We start from the raw sequence: 18,201 nt of genomic DNA on the forward strand, positions 1-18,201 counted from the left end.
AGTTGACAGAACAGATTGTGACAGATTTATTACTATTTATCATGGTAAATATGTATTGAAGAAAACATATAAATGTCTTTATCTAGTCATAATCACTCCAAAAGAAACCTTGTATTATCCCCAATTTTTTATTTGTCATAAAAATATTCATACATATTGAAGTAAGTTTTAGAAGTATCTCATGGGATAAAAATTATTTGAGCTTAAAAGAAGGACTAAGCATGGCAGAGGTCTAAATATACAACAATATAGATCTACTGGGGCAAAAGTGTTACAGTATCTAATACAGATCGTCTCTTTAGATCAAATTGAAATACATATTTTGTGCAGTGATGAGGCGTGTGGATTCTGTTATCAGTAATAAGCGATCCAATTCATGTAACAAAGCTAACATAAACTAAGTTAAATTGCTATTAAAAGAGAGCTGAGATTTGTTTAAGTAATGACAATAAATAGATGACTGGATTCTAAAATCAACCAAACTAACTTCTTCTTGCTTAAAACAAACAAACAAAAAACCAAACAAGTGAAAAAATAACAAGGATAAAATTTCCATTTCAACTGAGTTTTCCTCCTTATCTTTCAAAAAAGAGTTCCTTATGGACCAAAATACCAAAATGTTCCTTAAGGACAATTAAAACGTTCAGCCAACATAAATTCTCAAAGAAGAGGAAACCCTAAACTGACCACCAAAAGCCAAAAATTAAATAATACAAACGACATTTTCAAGTCCTGATTTACTGGGAAGAAAGGAAAGATACTTTTATACTTCTGAACATATGACAACATATCAGCAACACATAATTGTCTTAACAGCAAAGGAAAAAACTCTACCAGTGAAATTTTCTATAGTGGCCAGTTAGCTCTACAGAAATACTTAAAAATTTACAATGAATTATGAGAACTTGTTGACAATGATTAAATGGATAGATAATATCTACTGCCACACCAAAGCACTCCCTAGAAACTGTGTAAATTTCTGCATAATTTTAGCACTGGAAAAAATAAACTAAGTTTATTTGAATATGAGGCATAAACAGTGTACTATAGCTTTAAGTTTTGCATGGCTTTTAGAGCAAAGAGCTATTCTATCATTTTAGAACATTCAAAGGTCCACTTATTGTATTTAATACTGTCCGTATTAGGTTCAGGCATGTTTAAAATGTAAACAGCTGTGAGGACTATATCATTTGAAGTTGTCATAAAAGCTATTAAAAGCTAAAGTTTCATCTACATTAAATCTACCACAAATTTCAAGCTTAAAATATGCTTATAAAAACCTGCAGGGATATTAGCCAATTTCAAGACGACACAGAAATTCAAAGAATAAACCACTCAGTATGTTTTTAAATGACTTACTGGTAGTCCAAAGCGACTATTTTACACACCACTGGCAGTTTTATTTACACAATATTTTTATATATTTATGGATAATTTTGTGACGCTTCTTCAACATTACCGAGTCTATGATAATCAGCGTACAAAATTTGTTTTTTCTCCCTGATAAGACTTATTCTGATATATTCGCTTAATAATTTTTTGGATGCACTGAACTGAAATCAAGTCAAACACACAGGTGTTTGGGTTAATCTAATCTCAGCACATTTGCAAAACCTATTATTCTTCTAATTTATTAAAAATGAAATAAAACTAATATGCGAGCACTGATTGGTAATATTATTTTCAGAAATCTAAATATAATTTTATTTTAGAGTACAAGAATTTATAAGGCTCATTAGCATTCTTTTCAATGAACACTAGTGCCCTACAGAACACAGAATTAAATTAAAACTATATATATATATATAAAAAAATATATCATAGGCAGGAAGGAAGAACAAAAAAAAGGAGAAAGCAAGCAGGAGACAAGGAAAGAAAAGAGAAACTCTTAGTTTTATTCTACATAAGGGGGAAATTTCTAGAAACAGGTCAGTTCTAAACAAAATTAAATTATCTAGGAGCTCGAATTTGAAAAAATATATATATATGGATTGAAAATAAGATATCATGTATTTAACTATGATTACAACCAACTTTTGCTATGTTGGCAACTGGAGAGACCGCAGCAACCCCTCCTTAGAGCACCAGGTATTAAAATGACCCAGAATGCCTTTGGTTCCAGCTGGATTCTTCTAGTTGCCACCTGGTATTCCAGACACAAATGGCTACTGATGCAGCTACCTTTGCAGCCTTTATTCAGTCCCCTCTCTAGAAAATAGAGACATTCTCCCTGCACTCTGGGCTGAAACCCATGTAAATTTTTCCTAAATCCTCTCCACAAATCTCCTTTCGTATGCAAATCCATAAATCATCATAATACCAACAAAGAATTTAACCAACACGTGAAACTAATACTCATTCTCCTGAAAGCTCTGTGCAGGTAAAACTCCGCGAACTTCAGGCACCTTTTCAAGGCTCTCTTCAGAGCTTAACCAGCTGAGTATCAACACACCCACCCCGTCTTCCAGGATATGCAATCAATCACTCCAACATGGGTCAGGTGGCTGGAGGTGCCCATTTCTACCTCGGCCACATTCTAGATAAACACACCGCTCTGGCGGATGGAACCTCATTTGCTGCTATCTCCTTGGCATCAATACAAAGCAGAACAAAATAAACAATATACAAAGCAGAAACAAGCAGTACTTACTGAAGATGGCAAACCTGGAGGAACTTTTCGAACTTTCTTTGTCTGAACCTCTGAAAGAAAATGAGGAGGCTGTGAGGTCCCCTGCATGCCCATTCTCCTAACTAAAAGAGATTACACCACGAAGCCATTTAGATTCGACCAGATTTTCTTAAATCGTGACTTTCGCAAAATGTCGGTACCGCTATCATCTTTTCTTCTGGCAGAAATCAAATCCCGCCTCTTTCATAAAAATGAAGAGATTTAACTTTTTAATGCTCTGGTTTTTAAAAGAGGTTCCTTAGATGGGCGGCCAAGAGAAAACAAGAAATAAGCATACACCAAAATAGTTCTCCTGCTACTGTAAGTTAACATACCCACCCAACGTATTACTGGGGTAGGGTGGTGGGAGAGTCATGAGCCCGACAACTGAGTACAATTCTATGGTTTTTGCGGGGGCGGGGTGAGGATAGTTTGAGAGGATGATATTAAGAAAGAAAGAAAAAGAAGAAAAAGCTACTAATAATCACTCAGGCATTCAAACAGAGGAATACCTTACCCAGGGCACTACTGTGAAGAGGCCTCCTTCGGGGGTTATTGCTAGAATACTGATAATACTGGGAACCAGGTTTGGTGGGCGAAAGGGTTCCTGGGTTGCCCATATCCATGTCACCTCCAAGGAGACTCTGCTAAAAGGTTAAAAAGGAAAAACAAACATATAAGGTTAAGTTTTTACATTTGCCACCCCCCAACTGATTGTTAGTACTTAAACCAATGCAATAAAGGAAACAGCATCTGCTAAGCTGAAACAATTAAAACCCAACATGACAGAAAGCGAAAGAAAAGCCCTCTAAGAAGCTATCCCAAAGTTTGTGAATTTTAAGTTCTTTACTTTGGAGAGGAAGGTAGACAGTGATGTTCATTCAATGAGATTTTCATCTTTTAAGACGACTAACATTTTCATCTTATAAGTAAAGGGCATTTATGCAAGGCTAATATTTTCTTTATCTAGAGATAGGCTCATATCTGGGAACTAGCCATGCCCTTCCCTTAACAAGAACCAGGGAGAATCTGATTTTTCGAACGTACACCATTTCCCCCTGCTGCTCACACTGGGGGAGAGTATAGATGCTCATTTCAGCTGGGAGTTCTGCCTCTCTGCATGACCCTCCACGAATTCACACAGCACCCCCAGAACAGAAAATGCCAACTGAACCAGGAGGAAATTCAAATCCTCACACTGACTCTCAAAATTATAGAAATAGTAGGCATTCTAAGCTAACAGGAGCACATTAAAGGACTTCAGAATGCCCTCTTGAGGACTGTCAGCAACTAAAACACATCCCCACAAATGAAACGTTTACCTGAACACTAGAAAACTTTCCCAAATATCACTAACTTATCATGGCGTGAAAAATCACTAAGCTTTCGAAAATGATGACATACGAAAAATTATATAATAATATCACAGTCTCTAAAAGCTACGTAGAAACTTACCCATAATATATAAATCGCCTGATTATACTCTGCATTGAACACATTGTTCTTTTAATTATTCTGATATGCAAGAAAACCAGTGTAGATACTACCATTTATATTAAGAACAAATTTACTATTTAATAAAGAAATTTTAGAATTAAGTACTAAAAATCTAACTTTATCGTTACTTGTAATCAACTTTTACTGACTGAACTAATTACTGTCCTTGATAAAGTACAGAATGTGTTTTCCCTAATCTAAATTCTAATCACCATGTCACTCACAACAGACTTAGGGATGCTTCACTAACACACTATTCACATGCAAAATACTCTAAATAGGCCAATTATGACTCTGCCCCTGTTCCCTGGTTAACCCGCTGAGAACTGAAAAATTTCACAAGGCAGTCACCAACTAAAACAAAGGGTCCTTGTTTTAAATTAAGACAGTCTTTTTGATTCCTAAATAGCTCAACAAAGTGGCATGTCTTCTAGTGAAAGCAGTTGGTCAAATATGACCCATAAGCTGGAAAATCAAAAATTCAAACCTCCCCTTTCCACCACTATATAGCTAAATATCATAAAGAGAACCTCTCTCTTCCGAGGAGGGATTTTTGTGAGCGCTCGATGAGTAATATATAAAGGACTAATCAGCTACTGACAAGCCTGCCTTCACTGCTTCCAGTTTAAGACTTTTCCAAGGGACACATAATAAACATTACTTTAAAATAAAACTTCGAGGATGAGATTTTAGGATGGAAGGACATTTTGAGTATCAACTCATTTCAAATATCTTAATATTTACCAAATACCTGATACAACCAGATCATTTACCAGACAAAAATCTGACATCCGAATATTCAATTACTGCCTCTTCCGAATTTAGGAAAGATAACAAAATGCAAGGCAATGACAAACTAAAATAGAGCGCTCTTTGTAATAGTTCTCTATAAATCAGGAATCCAACAGTATAACATCAAATGATTTCTTTATCACTTTAGAAGTGGCATTTAAAAATTTTAGAATCTCAACCTGAAATTTCGCTCTTGGTAAATCTTACTGACAGTCTGTTTACTTAAGTCCAAGTTTTCTTTGCAATTTCCATCAATAAAGCCATGAATGATTTAAATCACAACCTCTTTACAGTTTGGGAAATCTACAAATGAGCCTTCATTTCATTGGAAAGAGGAGTTTGAAAATGATATTATTGATAACTCCATAGTTTAGACATTACCCCTATTTCTGCAATTTTCTTTTCCTAAAATTATACAAAATATTCCAAAAAGGGCTGAGCGGATAGGTCGAAGTGCTTGCCTGTCATTTTAATGAGCTTAACCATTGCTTAATTCTTGTTGGTCCTGGTGGCAAAGGTTTTCCCTCCCAAGAAAGTAGATGCATTCAATAGGTCGACATAAAAACAAACAGGCTTGCTGTGCTGTGTTTGAGCAGCATTCACAACAGAGCTTGAAAAATATAAAATGATAACTAGATAGCTAACTGGCTGTGGCTGACCTCATTGCTGTTAATTTTAAAGAAAGTCATTTCATGGGCCAGTTGTAAATAAATCACGCATCCAACTCTTACATGACATGAACTATGTATAGTGACACAGGACTGAGAGCAGACAGCACTCACAAACATGTAGTGGCTCGTGCTAATCTTTCTTTTCCTTTTTTTTTTTTTTTTGACAAAGCACATTCCTGTTTTTTTCTTTTTAGATCTGTTTGTTCCTTTTTCTCTTTTACTCAGACAATAGAATCATTCTTCTAAAGCATACAAAAATAAGCATTTCCTCACACTTAAGGGAGGCTCTAATCACCCCCCTAGGGAAAATTAAGATATAAATATGTGTTCCTATTGTAGAATACATTTGTAAATGAACAATGACCATTTACTATTGTCTGGCCTTTACCTCACGCACTGAACTCTCTTTAGCTATGACAAAGATAAAAAAATTTTTTCCACCGGCTGAAAACCTGAGTTTATGAATTTTAAAAAGTTAATGCCATTCAATTTAATAAGTAAATTAAATATTGCACAAAATAGACATGGCACTCATTTATATACGAATTTACCCACATGTATATATACATATTTATATGCGCATGGATATATGTATATACATATATACATACATATCTGAAGGCAAATTTATACTTAGCAAAAGTTAAGTGCAAAAGCTAAAGTCTACTTTCAAAACGGGCAACGTTGCCTTAACCAGGATTATAAAGGTTTTAGGGTTTTCACATTGTGCAAGCTCATGCTCTGCGGTTACGCTGGGTCCCAGTAGAGAGCTGCCTTAGTCTGCCAGGAAACACTGGAAGCAAGATGTGGCATCTCGCAGAGCTAACCTGTAAATCTTAAAGCCAGAGTTTAGCATTTTGTTTAACTGCCTGCAACGTGATGCGCCGATCTCTTCCCCTTATTCGCTCCTTATTTGCTTCCGAAGACCAACCATTTTGACTTAAAATAACCTAACCAAAGAATAAAATGTACTGACTTTGTCAACTCGATTTAAACATTTGGGAGTCCACCCTCTGCAATCAATGCTTCAGCAAAGACCCAGTCCCAACATAGCCACTCAAATGCCAAATGCAGCCATTCTGTGAGGGGCCCTTTCAATGCAACGTTTTGTTTCACATCAGATCTGGGTCTCAGACTATTTTTCTAACACATTCTCAACCCTGCTCCCTATTGCTTTTGTGGGGAGCTTTTTTAACATCCTTGATCAACCATCGAACTTTACTTATGCAACCAAGAATGCAAACCATGAATTAAACTTGGGTAACGAAAAGCAGCATATCTCTCAAATTAGATTTATAACTGAATGGTAATCAAAAATAGAACTGCTTCAAGCTTAAATGATCAACTTTTTTCTTGTTAAACTAAAATCATCTCGCGCTGAACTATTATTTCATTTCAGTCAGCACTTTAAATGTAATGGGTGGGTGGTACATTTCTAAAAAGGAAGATTATATTTACCCTTAATTATAGATATGAGAGAGATCAGAATACGACGAATGCTGCTTTTTGGCTTATAATTAATTCACCTAATAGGCGAATGACCTTGAATTTCAGAGTTGGAATCTGGGAGAGAAAAAAAAAAAAAAAAAGAAGTCGGGGTGGGGGGAATCTCTGGGGAAAAATCAAATGTGACCCTGGTTTCTTAGGGTTTTCTCTGATTTTGCGTCACTCCCATTACGTTGTGATCCGATATCAGACACAACATCTTGGGGGGATGTTGGAGAACAGAGAAAAGCAGTCTCAGATGAAACCAGATTAAGCCCCTTTTCTGAACTATTGCCAAACGCTTGTGAGTCTAATTCATGTTTGGGTATTCTAGTACTCACACAGCTGCAATTCCATTCTTTCATCACAAACCTAAGTAATGTATAGTGGCTTTGTATAGCGAACTGACTCTTTATAGCCAGGAATTTTACAAGGCTTTCTGTTAATACGGAAATAAAATTCTGAACCACTCTAAGACTTACAAATGCGGGATATATGTAGAGGGATCTAATAGACTGCAGGGCCAAATGCAAAATATACATTGAGAAAAATTATAAATTAGATTTGTTTAAAAAACTTAATTCGCAACCGAGGTCACTTTTACATAGTTAATTCTGCACAGAATTGGGTTTTCAAAGACACTGCTGAATAAGATTCCTAACAGCCATGGGGAAGTTTTTGCAAATCCCTGTCGAATAGCTGCTGCTGAATTTGCCATTTTGACCACAGAAGGGCCATTGCTGACTTACTATAGTAGCAGGAGGGGGTGATAATTTTGCTGCTGTTGGCACTTACTCTGCAACCCAGAAGATATCTCGCACCAAAGGGCAATGAAGAACACAGTATTTCCACCTGTCCGCTTTTGAACTTCAAAGCTCAAAACTGAAGGTCAGTCTCTGGACAGTCTTTATTCCTGATACTTGAAGGTCCAGGAATATACCTTTACAGTTTACTTTGATTTGGTCTTATGCTTCAACAAAAGAGGACTCGGGAAACTTAGATAAGATGGCAAGGATAACTTTCATAATCAGGGACTTAAAAGATTGCTGTTACACTGGAGAGAAATGCAAATTATTAAAATTATCCTTTAGCAACGATTTTCTTTTAAGGACTTTGGTCAATGGCTGTCATTTCTACTTTAAAAGTATAATGCGAATTGTAACCAGTCAGAAGTTGAATCCAAACCTTTTAAGGTAAGATGGAGAGCTTTGAGGTCGGACAGAAAGGTCGACCTCTAGCTCAGAGGCATACGAGAAATGTGAGTGGCAGCTGGTTATGCAATTGCTCTAAACCATATTTTCCTCCTCTGTAAGAAGGGAATAATAAAAGCTCTATCACAGAGTTAACAGGAGAAGATGAAACAACATATGTACAATGTCCAGCAGAGCTGGAGTCCAGCACACAGTTACTCTCCTTCCTCCAATTCATGGCCCCATATTATGATGTACTGATTATTATTTAAAAGATTCCTCAAAAGTTGTGAATGTCAGTTAGACCCCCTACACCACCTTCAAATGAAAAGTATATACTGAGATAATAATTTTGAAAAGTCACTAGTAAAGAACTGAAAAAGAGTTAAATATGGCAGTCTCTATAAACAGTGATGACAGCCTCATGGCCTAGACCTACGCTGGCAAGAAGAAATGGCTAGTTTTCTTCCATGCTTAATAAAAAACTGGCCAACAATCAATCTCTATAATTTCAGCTTAAGTGGCCATTTTCCTGGAACTGCCACAAGGATTTACATCAACGGCTCATTTCATTTTGCTCTTTTGCAAGCATGAGCAAACTGCTACTGTTAATTCAACTATACGTGAGATCAAAACTAGTCACAGTTAGCCAACTGGGTATGCAAAAATAAGAAATGCATTATATTTGATAGAATTTGATCAATCATGTGATGTTAAATGAATTCAAATTCTTACTACATTAGCCGCTGAAAAATGACATCAAATAAAGTTCAATTTTGTTTTTCCCTTTGCAAGGCCAATTACAGGCACTGAATGGCCATTATGTGGTATTTTTCAAGTACAATTTAAAAAAAAACTTTGCTTCCCCCAAGACATCACAAAAAATGAATGCACTTCACAGTTTTGGTTGGAAATTCGCATAACTCCTAAAGAATTCAATTGACCTTGAACAAAATTATTCATTTTAGTAGTGATTATATTTCACCATACATTCAAAAATTCAAATATATTGTCTTTTCCTATGAAGATACACACCACCTTATATTTAAATGTTATAATGTGGTGCAAAGGTTGCCATGGTAACTATACTTAATGTATAACACAGTAATAGTCAGGTAAAAACTCATGCATTTTGGTATGGAAATTACAACTGCCCAAGGGTTGACAAGATTTATGCATTCACCTGTTTGACTACCTCTCAAATTAAAAAAATATATATACATTATTTATTGTATACAATAAAGTGAGGAAGTCATTCCTTGGTTTCTGAAAATCCATTCTGGAATCCCAGGTCATCTATTACATATTCAAAAGAGGATTACATTTGTTAGTGAGAAAGTAGAAATTCAGCAAAAAGAAGACACAAAAGCAAAGAGTAACCTACAGCATAAGTGGATTTGAAGAAATCTTATATAAACAATATAGAATTTAAGATAACCACCTGCTTTTCAGTTTATGCACCTTCTCAATTCAGGAAGTTTATTTAATATATAACCTGATAAGTATGCTGTAATCACTACTTGCCTTAAAATGTTTCTCTTCAGCAATTTTGTTCCAAAGTAAAAACAGAACAAATTTGAATAAGACCTGTTAACATACTAGGGAATTAGCACCATTTCTCCTATAAATAAACATGTGGCTATATTAAATGTGCTGAAAAGTATATTTGGCCAGGTTGCTATTTTAGTAAAATAAAGGAAGAGTGACCTGTCACATGTCATTCTTCTTCATATTGGGTGGGAGAGGTTCCACTTCAAGGTTGTTATAATACCTTCCCCTGTAAGTAAGAATCTATAAAACCCATTTTCACATAGAGACTGTTTTTCTGGAGGACAGGGGCCAGAATTTCATTCATCCTGCTTATTAACCAGCAACTCAAACAGGTGCTCATATAAAGTCGAAGAGCCAACGGTATGAGATTTACTAAAATAAAGTATCCTGATAACTATCTGAACTTGTACATAAGATGACAGCCTAACCGTGTGACATGAGGAAATGGAGGGTATCTGGAGAAGCAGCAAATACATAATGAAATCTTTTTTTTTGAAGATATTGTATTCTTATTATGTAACTGCTACACTTCCACTTTTTCTTTATTTATTCTTGGCTGTGTTGGGTCTTCGCTTCTGTGCGAGAGCTTTCTCCAGTTGCGGCGAGCGGGGGCCACTCTTCATCGCGGTGCGCGGGCCTCCCACTGTCGCGGCCTCTCCCGTTCCGGAGCACAGGCTCCAGGCGCGCAGGCTCAGTAGTTGTGGCTCACGGGCCCAGTTGCTCCGCGGCATGTGGGATCTTCCCGGACCAGGGCTCGAACCCGTGTCCCCTGCATTGGCAGGCAGATTCTTAACCACTGCGCCACCAGGGAAGCTCCCCATAATGAAATCTTCGAATCATCGTGAAATTAAGTCCAGACTACCCTTCCAGAGTGACACACGGTCTCCTGCTTCAAGAGGTCTGCGTTCAATGAGCATTAACAGTTTTCCCCCTAAAGTGCTCTTTCAGGAATATGTGGCATGAAGGCCAAATTAGTTTATGTGGTAGTTAACGAGGCAAAGACTTATCCATACCTTAAGTCCCCAATGAGCCTCGCACTGAGATCTGCCATGGCAAAGGCTCACTAAATATTGAAATGAATACAGAAGAACCGTTGCTATTGATCAAGTTGAGGACTTAAATAACTATTCTGGGTTTTTTGTTGTTGTTGTTTTAGGATAATCTATTCCATTAGTCATTCCTACTACTGTTGCTGCTAATAATAATAATAATAACAGCAGTAGTAGTAGGGGGGAGGAATAAATTAGGGGTGTGTGATTAACAGATACACACTACTATATATAAAATAGATAAACAACAAGGACCTACTCTACAGCACAGGGACAGGATATTCAATATCCTATAATAGCCTGTAATGGAAAAGAATCTGAAAAAGAATATATATATACATATATATATATATATATATATATATGAATCACTTTGCTGTACACGTGAAATGAATACAACATTGTAAATCAAGTATACTTCACTAAAAAGTTGTTTTGAAAAGAAGGAAAATAATAATAATAATAGTAGTAGTAGTAATAGCAGTAACAGGACAAGGAGAAGGAGGGAGAATGTGGAATGAGAGGGGCGGTGAGGGTGAAAGGGACAGTAGTAGCAGCTACCGTAACTGAGTGTCTTCCACGAGCCAGGCACAATCGCAGCTCCTTTACATACATACTAACAAGGCAGAAGATGGGACCCCAAAGGACACACGGGGACATTCAGGGTGGAAGCGTGGCCTCATCAATGCCATGTGGCTGGCAAGTGGCAGAGCCAGGACTGGAGTCCAGTTAGGCTTGACATCAAAACCTGTGCTTAGCCTCTACCCCACACACTGCCTGCACTCTGTTCTGTGCACTCGGGCTTTCCTGCCCTCACTCCCACCATTAAAAGGAGCCAATCTCTTTCTCTGCAGTTCATCTTAACACCAAATCTGATCTCTTAAACTTAGTCCAAAGGCGCTTCTAAACTCAGTCATGTAGGGCAGGCCTGAGTGTGAGTGTCACTGACCCCCGCATAACCTTGTACAATGTGTCTAACCTTGGCAGGCCTCAGGCTCCCTGTCTGAAAAATGTTGGTATTATAATAACACTACCTGTTGTAAGAATTCACCTAGATAATCTAAAGTGCTTAGCAAATTCCTAACACTTCCTGAGCCTTAATTAATTGTATATACACAATTATATAATACATATAAAATATATAAAATATTTTATGATATATGAATCCAATATATATTACATAACATGATTATGTTAAGTTAAAATGGGATATGATATATTATTATATACAAGCAATACACATACATATTTGTACAAGGAGGGTAAGGGTGTTCGAGGGTGCCTTCATGAACAACTGAAGTCTCAGTTCTTCTGAGATTGCCCACTGCCCTTGCTTCTCCACTGCCTCTTGCCTTTCACCTTAATTTTAACCTCTTGTCTCTAACCTTGATTTCCATAGTGTCGTCAATTATCTTTTCTAAGGAGGCTCAAATGCTTTTTCTTTCTTGCTATTTCTTTTCCCCAGTCTTCCCTCATTGCATTCCTCTCCAATTTCAGTCCTCCTCCTTCTAGACTTTTCCTTGCACTTCCTCTGAAAAAATTCACCTGCTGCAACATTACATGTTGAATGACAAGGAAGTATTTACACATCTGATTTCTCCCTTGTAGTCTGGGGGCTCCTCAAGAGCAGAAAATGAGCCTCAATCATCTTTGTATTTCTGGCCTCTAGTACAATAGGCCCTGGTACATAGTTTGTCCTCAATAAATGCCAACTGGATTAAATAATTAAGTAGTCGATTAATTAACTAGTGAATATGCTTACATGAATGACTTCAAAGGTCCCCATCATGAAGATAACTTCTCCATCTCTATCCTAGTAAACATATAACTCTTACACCTGCATATTCAGTCCTGTTCTCAGCTTTGTTCCTGTGCCTCTGGACTGCTCTTTAGGAGAACCATCGACCTTGTCAGTGCTTCATAAGAAACCTAAAATTTGACCCTTAATACACAAAGGGCTCAACACATCTTTTCCACAGAACGTCTGCTGCTTCCTGATTATTCTCTCAGTCCTTCAACATATATTTGAAGAGGCAGAATTTGTAAAGTCTATGAAGAATTTAGTTGTATGTTTGTCTAAACACATGCATGAAGGTTTACACTTTTTAAAATCTGTGATTGGTTTGGGTGAAAAAATGGCTGGACTTCCCTAAACATGGCAAGTTGTCAAATGGTTGATCCCTAAGAGGCCAGGTTCCAGTGAGAATCTGGAACAGCTGGGGTAATGCAGGCACTACCTGGGAGCTACAGATTCAGTGATGCCACACGCCTCCAGCAGAAAAGACACTGCGGGAAGAGGAACAAAGACAGCGAGGAAAAGAGGGATGGATTGTGGAGAGTTTTAAAGGGAACGGTTACTCTGGGGAACAAACAGGAAACAGGCTGGGAGAACTTAAAACAGCTGGCTGAGCTATTACTCTTCCTGAGTACGCAGCAAGGAAATCGAAACATGTTATTTAGCACTGGGATTCTAATTTCTTGACTACGGATAGTAGGATGGGTCAGGATCAGAAGATAGTAGGTACTCAATGCAGCTGGTGGAAATGGAAATGGCCACAGAAACGGAGACAGAACTAGAGACAGAAATAAGATAATCAAGGCGATGACTTAAGACCCGGGCTTCAACACAAGACAAAGTTTTGGTATATTTCGTCATAGGAAGTGACATGACCTAACCTTTCTTAGACTATCCATGCGCAATTTGTCCGAACTCTTCTGATTATGTTAACTTTTCCAGAGTGGCACCACTAACTACTAAGGACAATGTTCTAAGACCGAGGTCAGCAAATATATCCTTCTATTTTTTTTTTTTCTTTAAAGTCTTTATTGAATTTGTCCCAATATCCCTTCTGTTTTATGTTTTGGTCTTTTGGCCACGAGGCATGTGGGATCTTAGCTCCCCGACCAGGGACTGAACACGCACGCACCCTCTTCATTGGAAGCCAAAGTCTTAACCACTGGACGCCAGGGAAGTCCCAGCAAATATATTCTTAAAGGGCCAGGGAGTAAATATTTTAGTCTTTGCCAACCATGTGGGCTCTGTGGCAATTACTCATCTCTGCTGTTGTGGTGCCAATCATTAATATGTAAATGAACAGGTGAGGCTGTGTTCCAATAAAACTTTATTTGTAAGAATGGGCTGTGGGCCAGATTGGCTCCAGGCCAGTGTTTGCTGATTCCTTTTCTAAGATGCAAGTACAGTGCTTTGATAGGACACATCCTCTAAGCTCAATTATTTTGCCATGGTAAAAGTGTCACGAAATTGTATGGATGCCTGCCTTCCACCTTACTCCCCCCTCATCCCAGCCCCAACCAGAATGTTCATATACTGCTGTCAGAATTTAGCTTTCTAAAGCCCAGAGCACTCCTGTGTTCAGAAAATCCTTCAGAGGTTGCAAATACTCATCCCCTGACCCCCAGCCCACGTCTAATCGAGCCCCAATCTACCTTTCAGGCCTCTCTTCCCTCTTCCACACACCGTGAGCCGCCACTGTTCAGGCACTGGAGATGCAGAATACCCTCATCGGTATCTTCCCCTCAACTCAGCCTATGCACAGTGAGAGTCCCATGGCATCTGGGCCTCTCCCCACTGCCCTCTCCTCTCTCCTCATCTCTAGCCACTGCCAGCTCCAGAGCTTCAAAAATACGGCTGCCTGGCCCTGACCTGAGCCACACTGCCCCTTCCCCACGGAAACAGCAACCTCCCTTTCAAAACTCCATTCAAATCTCACTTGTGCCACAAAATCTTTCTGAGGTGAACTAACCAGTGTTCATTCTTTCAGTTTACTCAACATTTACACATACCACTTTAAAAACAGCCTGAAATTGTCAGGAGGAAAATGATATTTTAACAGCAAGCAACCAACTAACTTCACAGAATTAGAACAGGGCTCTGATTTTTAAGCTTCCTGAGAGTAATTATAGAGCATTTGTATCCAGCTATATTCCATTTTCTCTCCAAGGATGTAGAACTGGTATATATTTTATTATGTTTTCTCATAATTCCTCATTATAAATATATGTAGATATTCAGCGTATGACACTACCTGAACTAGTTCACAAGCTAGTTTAACAAAAACCATGAAAGGATTCAGCAACACAAACACGTCTAAAAGAACAAAATAATCTCGTATAACAATTTTTCAAGGAACCAAATTTCTTAATCTTTTCACACAAACGTTTCACAGAAAAGTACATGCATAAAAGTCATCTGATAACTCAAAATTAGACTGGAGTTTAATGCAAATCCAAACAAAGTGTCCAATAGAGAAAACTGGGTGGGGAGAGGGAGGACACAGGATTCAAAAATTATTCTAAATTTTACCTGGAAAACTAAATGCATTATTATTATAACTAAGAAAACTTTTACAAAGAAGTCAGTTGGGAAAACTTACTATATATACATATATGTATATATTTTAAAACAAACACTCTGGTACTGCTGCCAGAGGGACAGACATAGCAATGTGGAAGAACGTATAGAGAGATTTATGATAAATGTGTCACTTAAAAATCAACATGAAGGGCTTCCCTGGTGGCGCAGTGGTTGAGAGTCCGCCTGCCGATGCAGGGGACACGGGTTCGTGCCCCGGTCTGGGAGGATCCCACGTGCCGCGGAGCGGCTGGGCCCGTGAGCCATGGCCGCTGAGCCTGCGCGTCCGGAGCCTGCGCTCCGCAACGGGAGAGGCCACAACAGTGACAGGCCCGCGTACCGCAAAAAAAAAAAGAAAAAAAATCAACATGAAAACAAGCATTATTCAATACATGGTACCAAAAATTTGTTCAGCATTCGACAAAAAAAAATTAGGTAGGTCTTTGCTTCATACTTCATGTGTATTTAGATGCAAAGGATAAAACATAAAAGCAACAGAATAAAATACAAACTTTTAAAAAATTTTAAAATAGAGAAGAGCTTTGCTAGCTATGACATTAGACACAGAAAAATTAGATGTAAAAAAAAGTTTGGAAAAATCTTTGCAACAAATAGTTCAAAGGAGAAATAAATACCCTCAGTAGATAAAAAGCTCTTAGACTGTATTAAGAAAAAACTAAATCGGTCGGCAGAGAATATGAACCATCCTTTACAGAAAGAATAAATTTGCAATTTGGCAATAAATATGAAAAGATATTTGGTAAATTAAAATAAGACGAATTTTCAACTGCCAGTGAGGATGTTCATTTTCATATATAGTTAATGAAAATGTAAATTGGTAGAAACTCTCTGGAAGGCAATTTAAAATGTACAGCAAAATTTTTAAAGCACATGACTTTGAAATTTCAATTTTAGAATTTTACCCTAAGGATATGATTGGACAAGTGTACAAAAATATGTGGACATAGATGTCCGTGGCAACTCTTTGTTTATGAACATTCAGAAAAACCTAGCAGTAGTTTTGTTAAATCAACGATTAAGAATGAAATGATGTGGTCAATTTACATTTGAAGAAAAAGCATGTTTTTAAGTAGCAGCACCTATTGTGTATGATCAATTATTCTAAAAAGTATCTGCAGGTCTAACCATTCTCAACAATTCCTCCACAATTCTTTAGTCAAATCATGATGTTTCTTAGAATATTTCTTATTTTGGCAAATTCCAGAGCTTACGTAACATACTTGAGTAACTTCAGAGGGTTCTGCAAAATAATCCTAGACAGTAGGAAAAGGCAGGATGAAGATTATCTTCACTTCAGAAACCCTGCTTGAACTTCATTTACAGCAAGATAAAGAATAATCTGATTATTTTTGTGCATGCGTAGCTCAGGTGAAAGCTGCCAGAGAGGTTTATCAGGTAAATATCTGAGGGCTTTCTGTAGAAAATACTGAAAGCAAACCTTTCAATGTTAATACAAAAGGGCCAAGATCACTTGACCGATTTTTAAAAGTATGAAAGCCAAATCAACTCTCATTTTTCCCTATGTTGGGTATGACATTTTTTTTTTGGTAATTTACTAATGCTCGTGACCAAAATCTAGAGAAGAACCTGCGTTGAGCAAATATGTAGACTCTCCCACTTTCCTACTGTAGCTTCCTCATCTCGTTCACCTCCTCGCAGAGGTGCTCGTAAGAGCCTGCTTTGCAGCAGAACAACCTCAGAGCACCGTTCGCTCCACAAAAGCGCAGCAGCAAAATGCACTGATAAACGCTGTTTTGCTCACACACAAGTCAGCTCCCTAAGCCTGCCAGCAACAGCAGACCTTCCAACTGAGCAGGTGTTGAGAGACAAACAGGTTGAAGGTCTAAGCTTTTGTAGACGGGAGGTGCTACTTCTAAAACTGCTTAAATTGAATTTTTTTTTAGCCACATAGATAGGCCTTCCTTATTTTAAATTTCCACATCTTATGTGAACTGAAAGAAGTCAGTCATTTATATGATGGGCTTAAAATCCTTCAACAATGATATGTGCTTGATTTGTTCCTTGGCTTTTTTTTTCCCTTCCAGAAAAGGTAGATATTGATCTATTTATTTATTTTTTGTTCATTTACAGGTCCACAATCCCTTGTCTTCAATTCTGATTTTGCAAAAGTTCTGAAAACATTTTGTAGTTTTGTGACCCAACCTGACCTGAATTGATGTGAGGATATTCTATAATCCTATTTTTTTTTATCCTATTACCCGTGACCACTTGTGTGTTTGCTATAGAAATAGTCATCTATTTCATTATTGGATGCTGCATCAGACTCCACAGTACATGTTACATGCACCGTACTAACTTCCTAAAATGCAAAGAACTCCTGAACTTTGAGACAGCTATGGCTACAAAGGTTCTGATTAAGGAACTGTGCCAACAAAAGTTCTTTTAAAGTGCTTAAGGAAATGGTTTGAAAAAAAAAAATTACTACAGCAATTATCTTTTAATTACTTTGGAGGAATGCTGTCAGCACCTAAACCTATGAAAGTAAAAGTGGCTTTCAATTCCCTTCGAATATTCACACCCAGCCTGCTCAAGTTAATCATGAATATTTGAACATTTCTGGTTTGTCCAAACCTAGTAGATCTCCTAATTGGACACCATGTAGACCTCTACTTATTTTTGCTAGATGGTAATTTTATTTCTTCTGGAGAGCATTTTCGTATTCAGAACTACTAATCATATCTAGTAAAAGCTTTGGTTGTTTTGATTTGTCAACTACTTAACTGGACATCTAATTTTTACAGCTATCTGAAGCAAGTTTTATGCACCGCCAAATACAAAACAGTTTAACCATCCAGGTTTCATTCATGTCATAGAGACAAAGATCCATTTCCCTCAGGACCCGACATGATCTTTGCTCTGAAACGCATGTTCCACATTCAAAGCC

At 37.5% G+C, this 18,201-nt stretch overlaps 1 protein-coding gene across 18 annotated transcripts in view; it reads right to left on the reverse strand.

Moving 5' to 3' along the window:
- TCF4 (transcription factor 4) overlaps positions 1–18,201 on the reverse strand; it is a 360,826-nt gene that overhangs the window by 124,726 nt on the left and 217,899 nt on the right. For 13 of the 18 annotated variants that reach the window (XM_027118574.1, XM_027118569.1, XM_027118572.1 and 10 more), the window contains 2 exons: positions 3,186–3,315; positions 2,651–2,700 (listed from right to left, as the gene is read on the reverse strand). The exons of 3 other annotated variants lie outside the window; for them this stretch is intronic. In XM_027118574.1, coding sequence (XP_026974375.1) covers positions 2,651–2,700; positions 3,186–3,315 — 180 coding nt within the window. The remainder of the gene's footprint in view (positions 1–2,650; positions 2,701–3,185; positions 3,316–18,201) is intronic. 2 more of the 18 variants (XM_027118573.1, XM_027118570.1) reach the window with 1 other exon arrangement.

This window comes from Aethalodelphis obliquidens, unplaced genomic scaffold, assembly GCF_003676395.1.
Source record: "Aethalodelphis obliquidens isolate GAN/ISIS:26980383/991018 unplaced genomic scaffold, ASM367639v1 scaffold19, whole genome shotgun sequence".
Classification (NCBI taxonomy): Eukaryota; Metazoa; Chordata; class Mammalia; order Artiodactyla; family Delphinidae; genus Aethalodelphis; species Aethalodelphis obliquidens.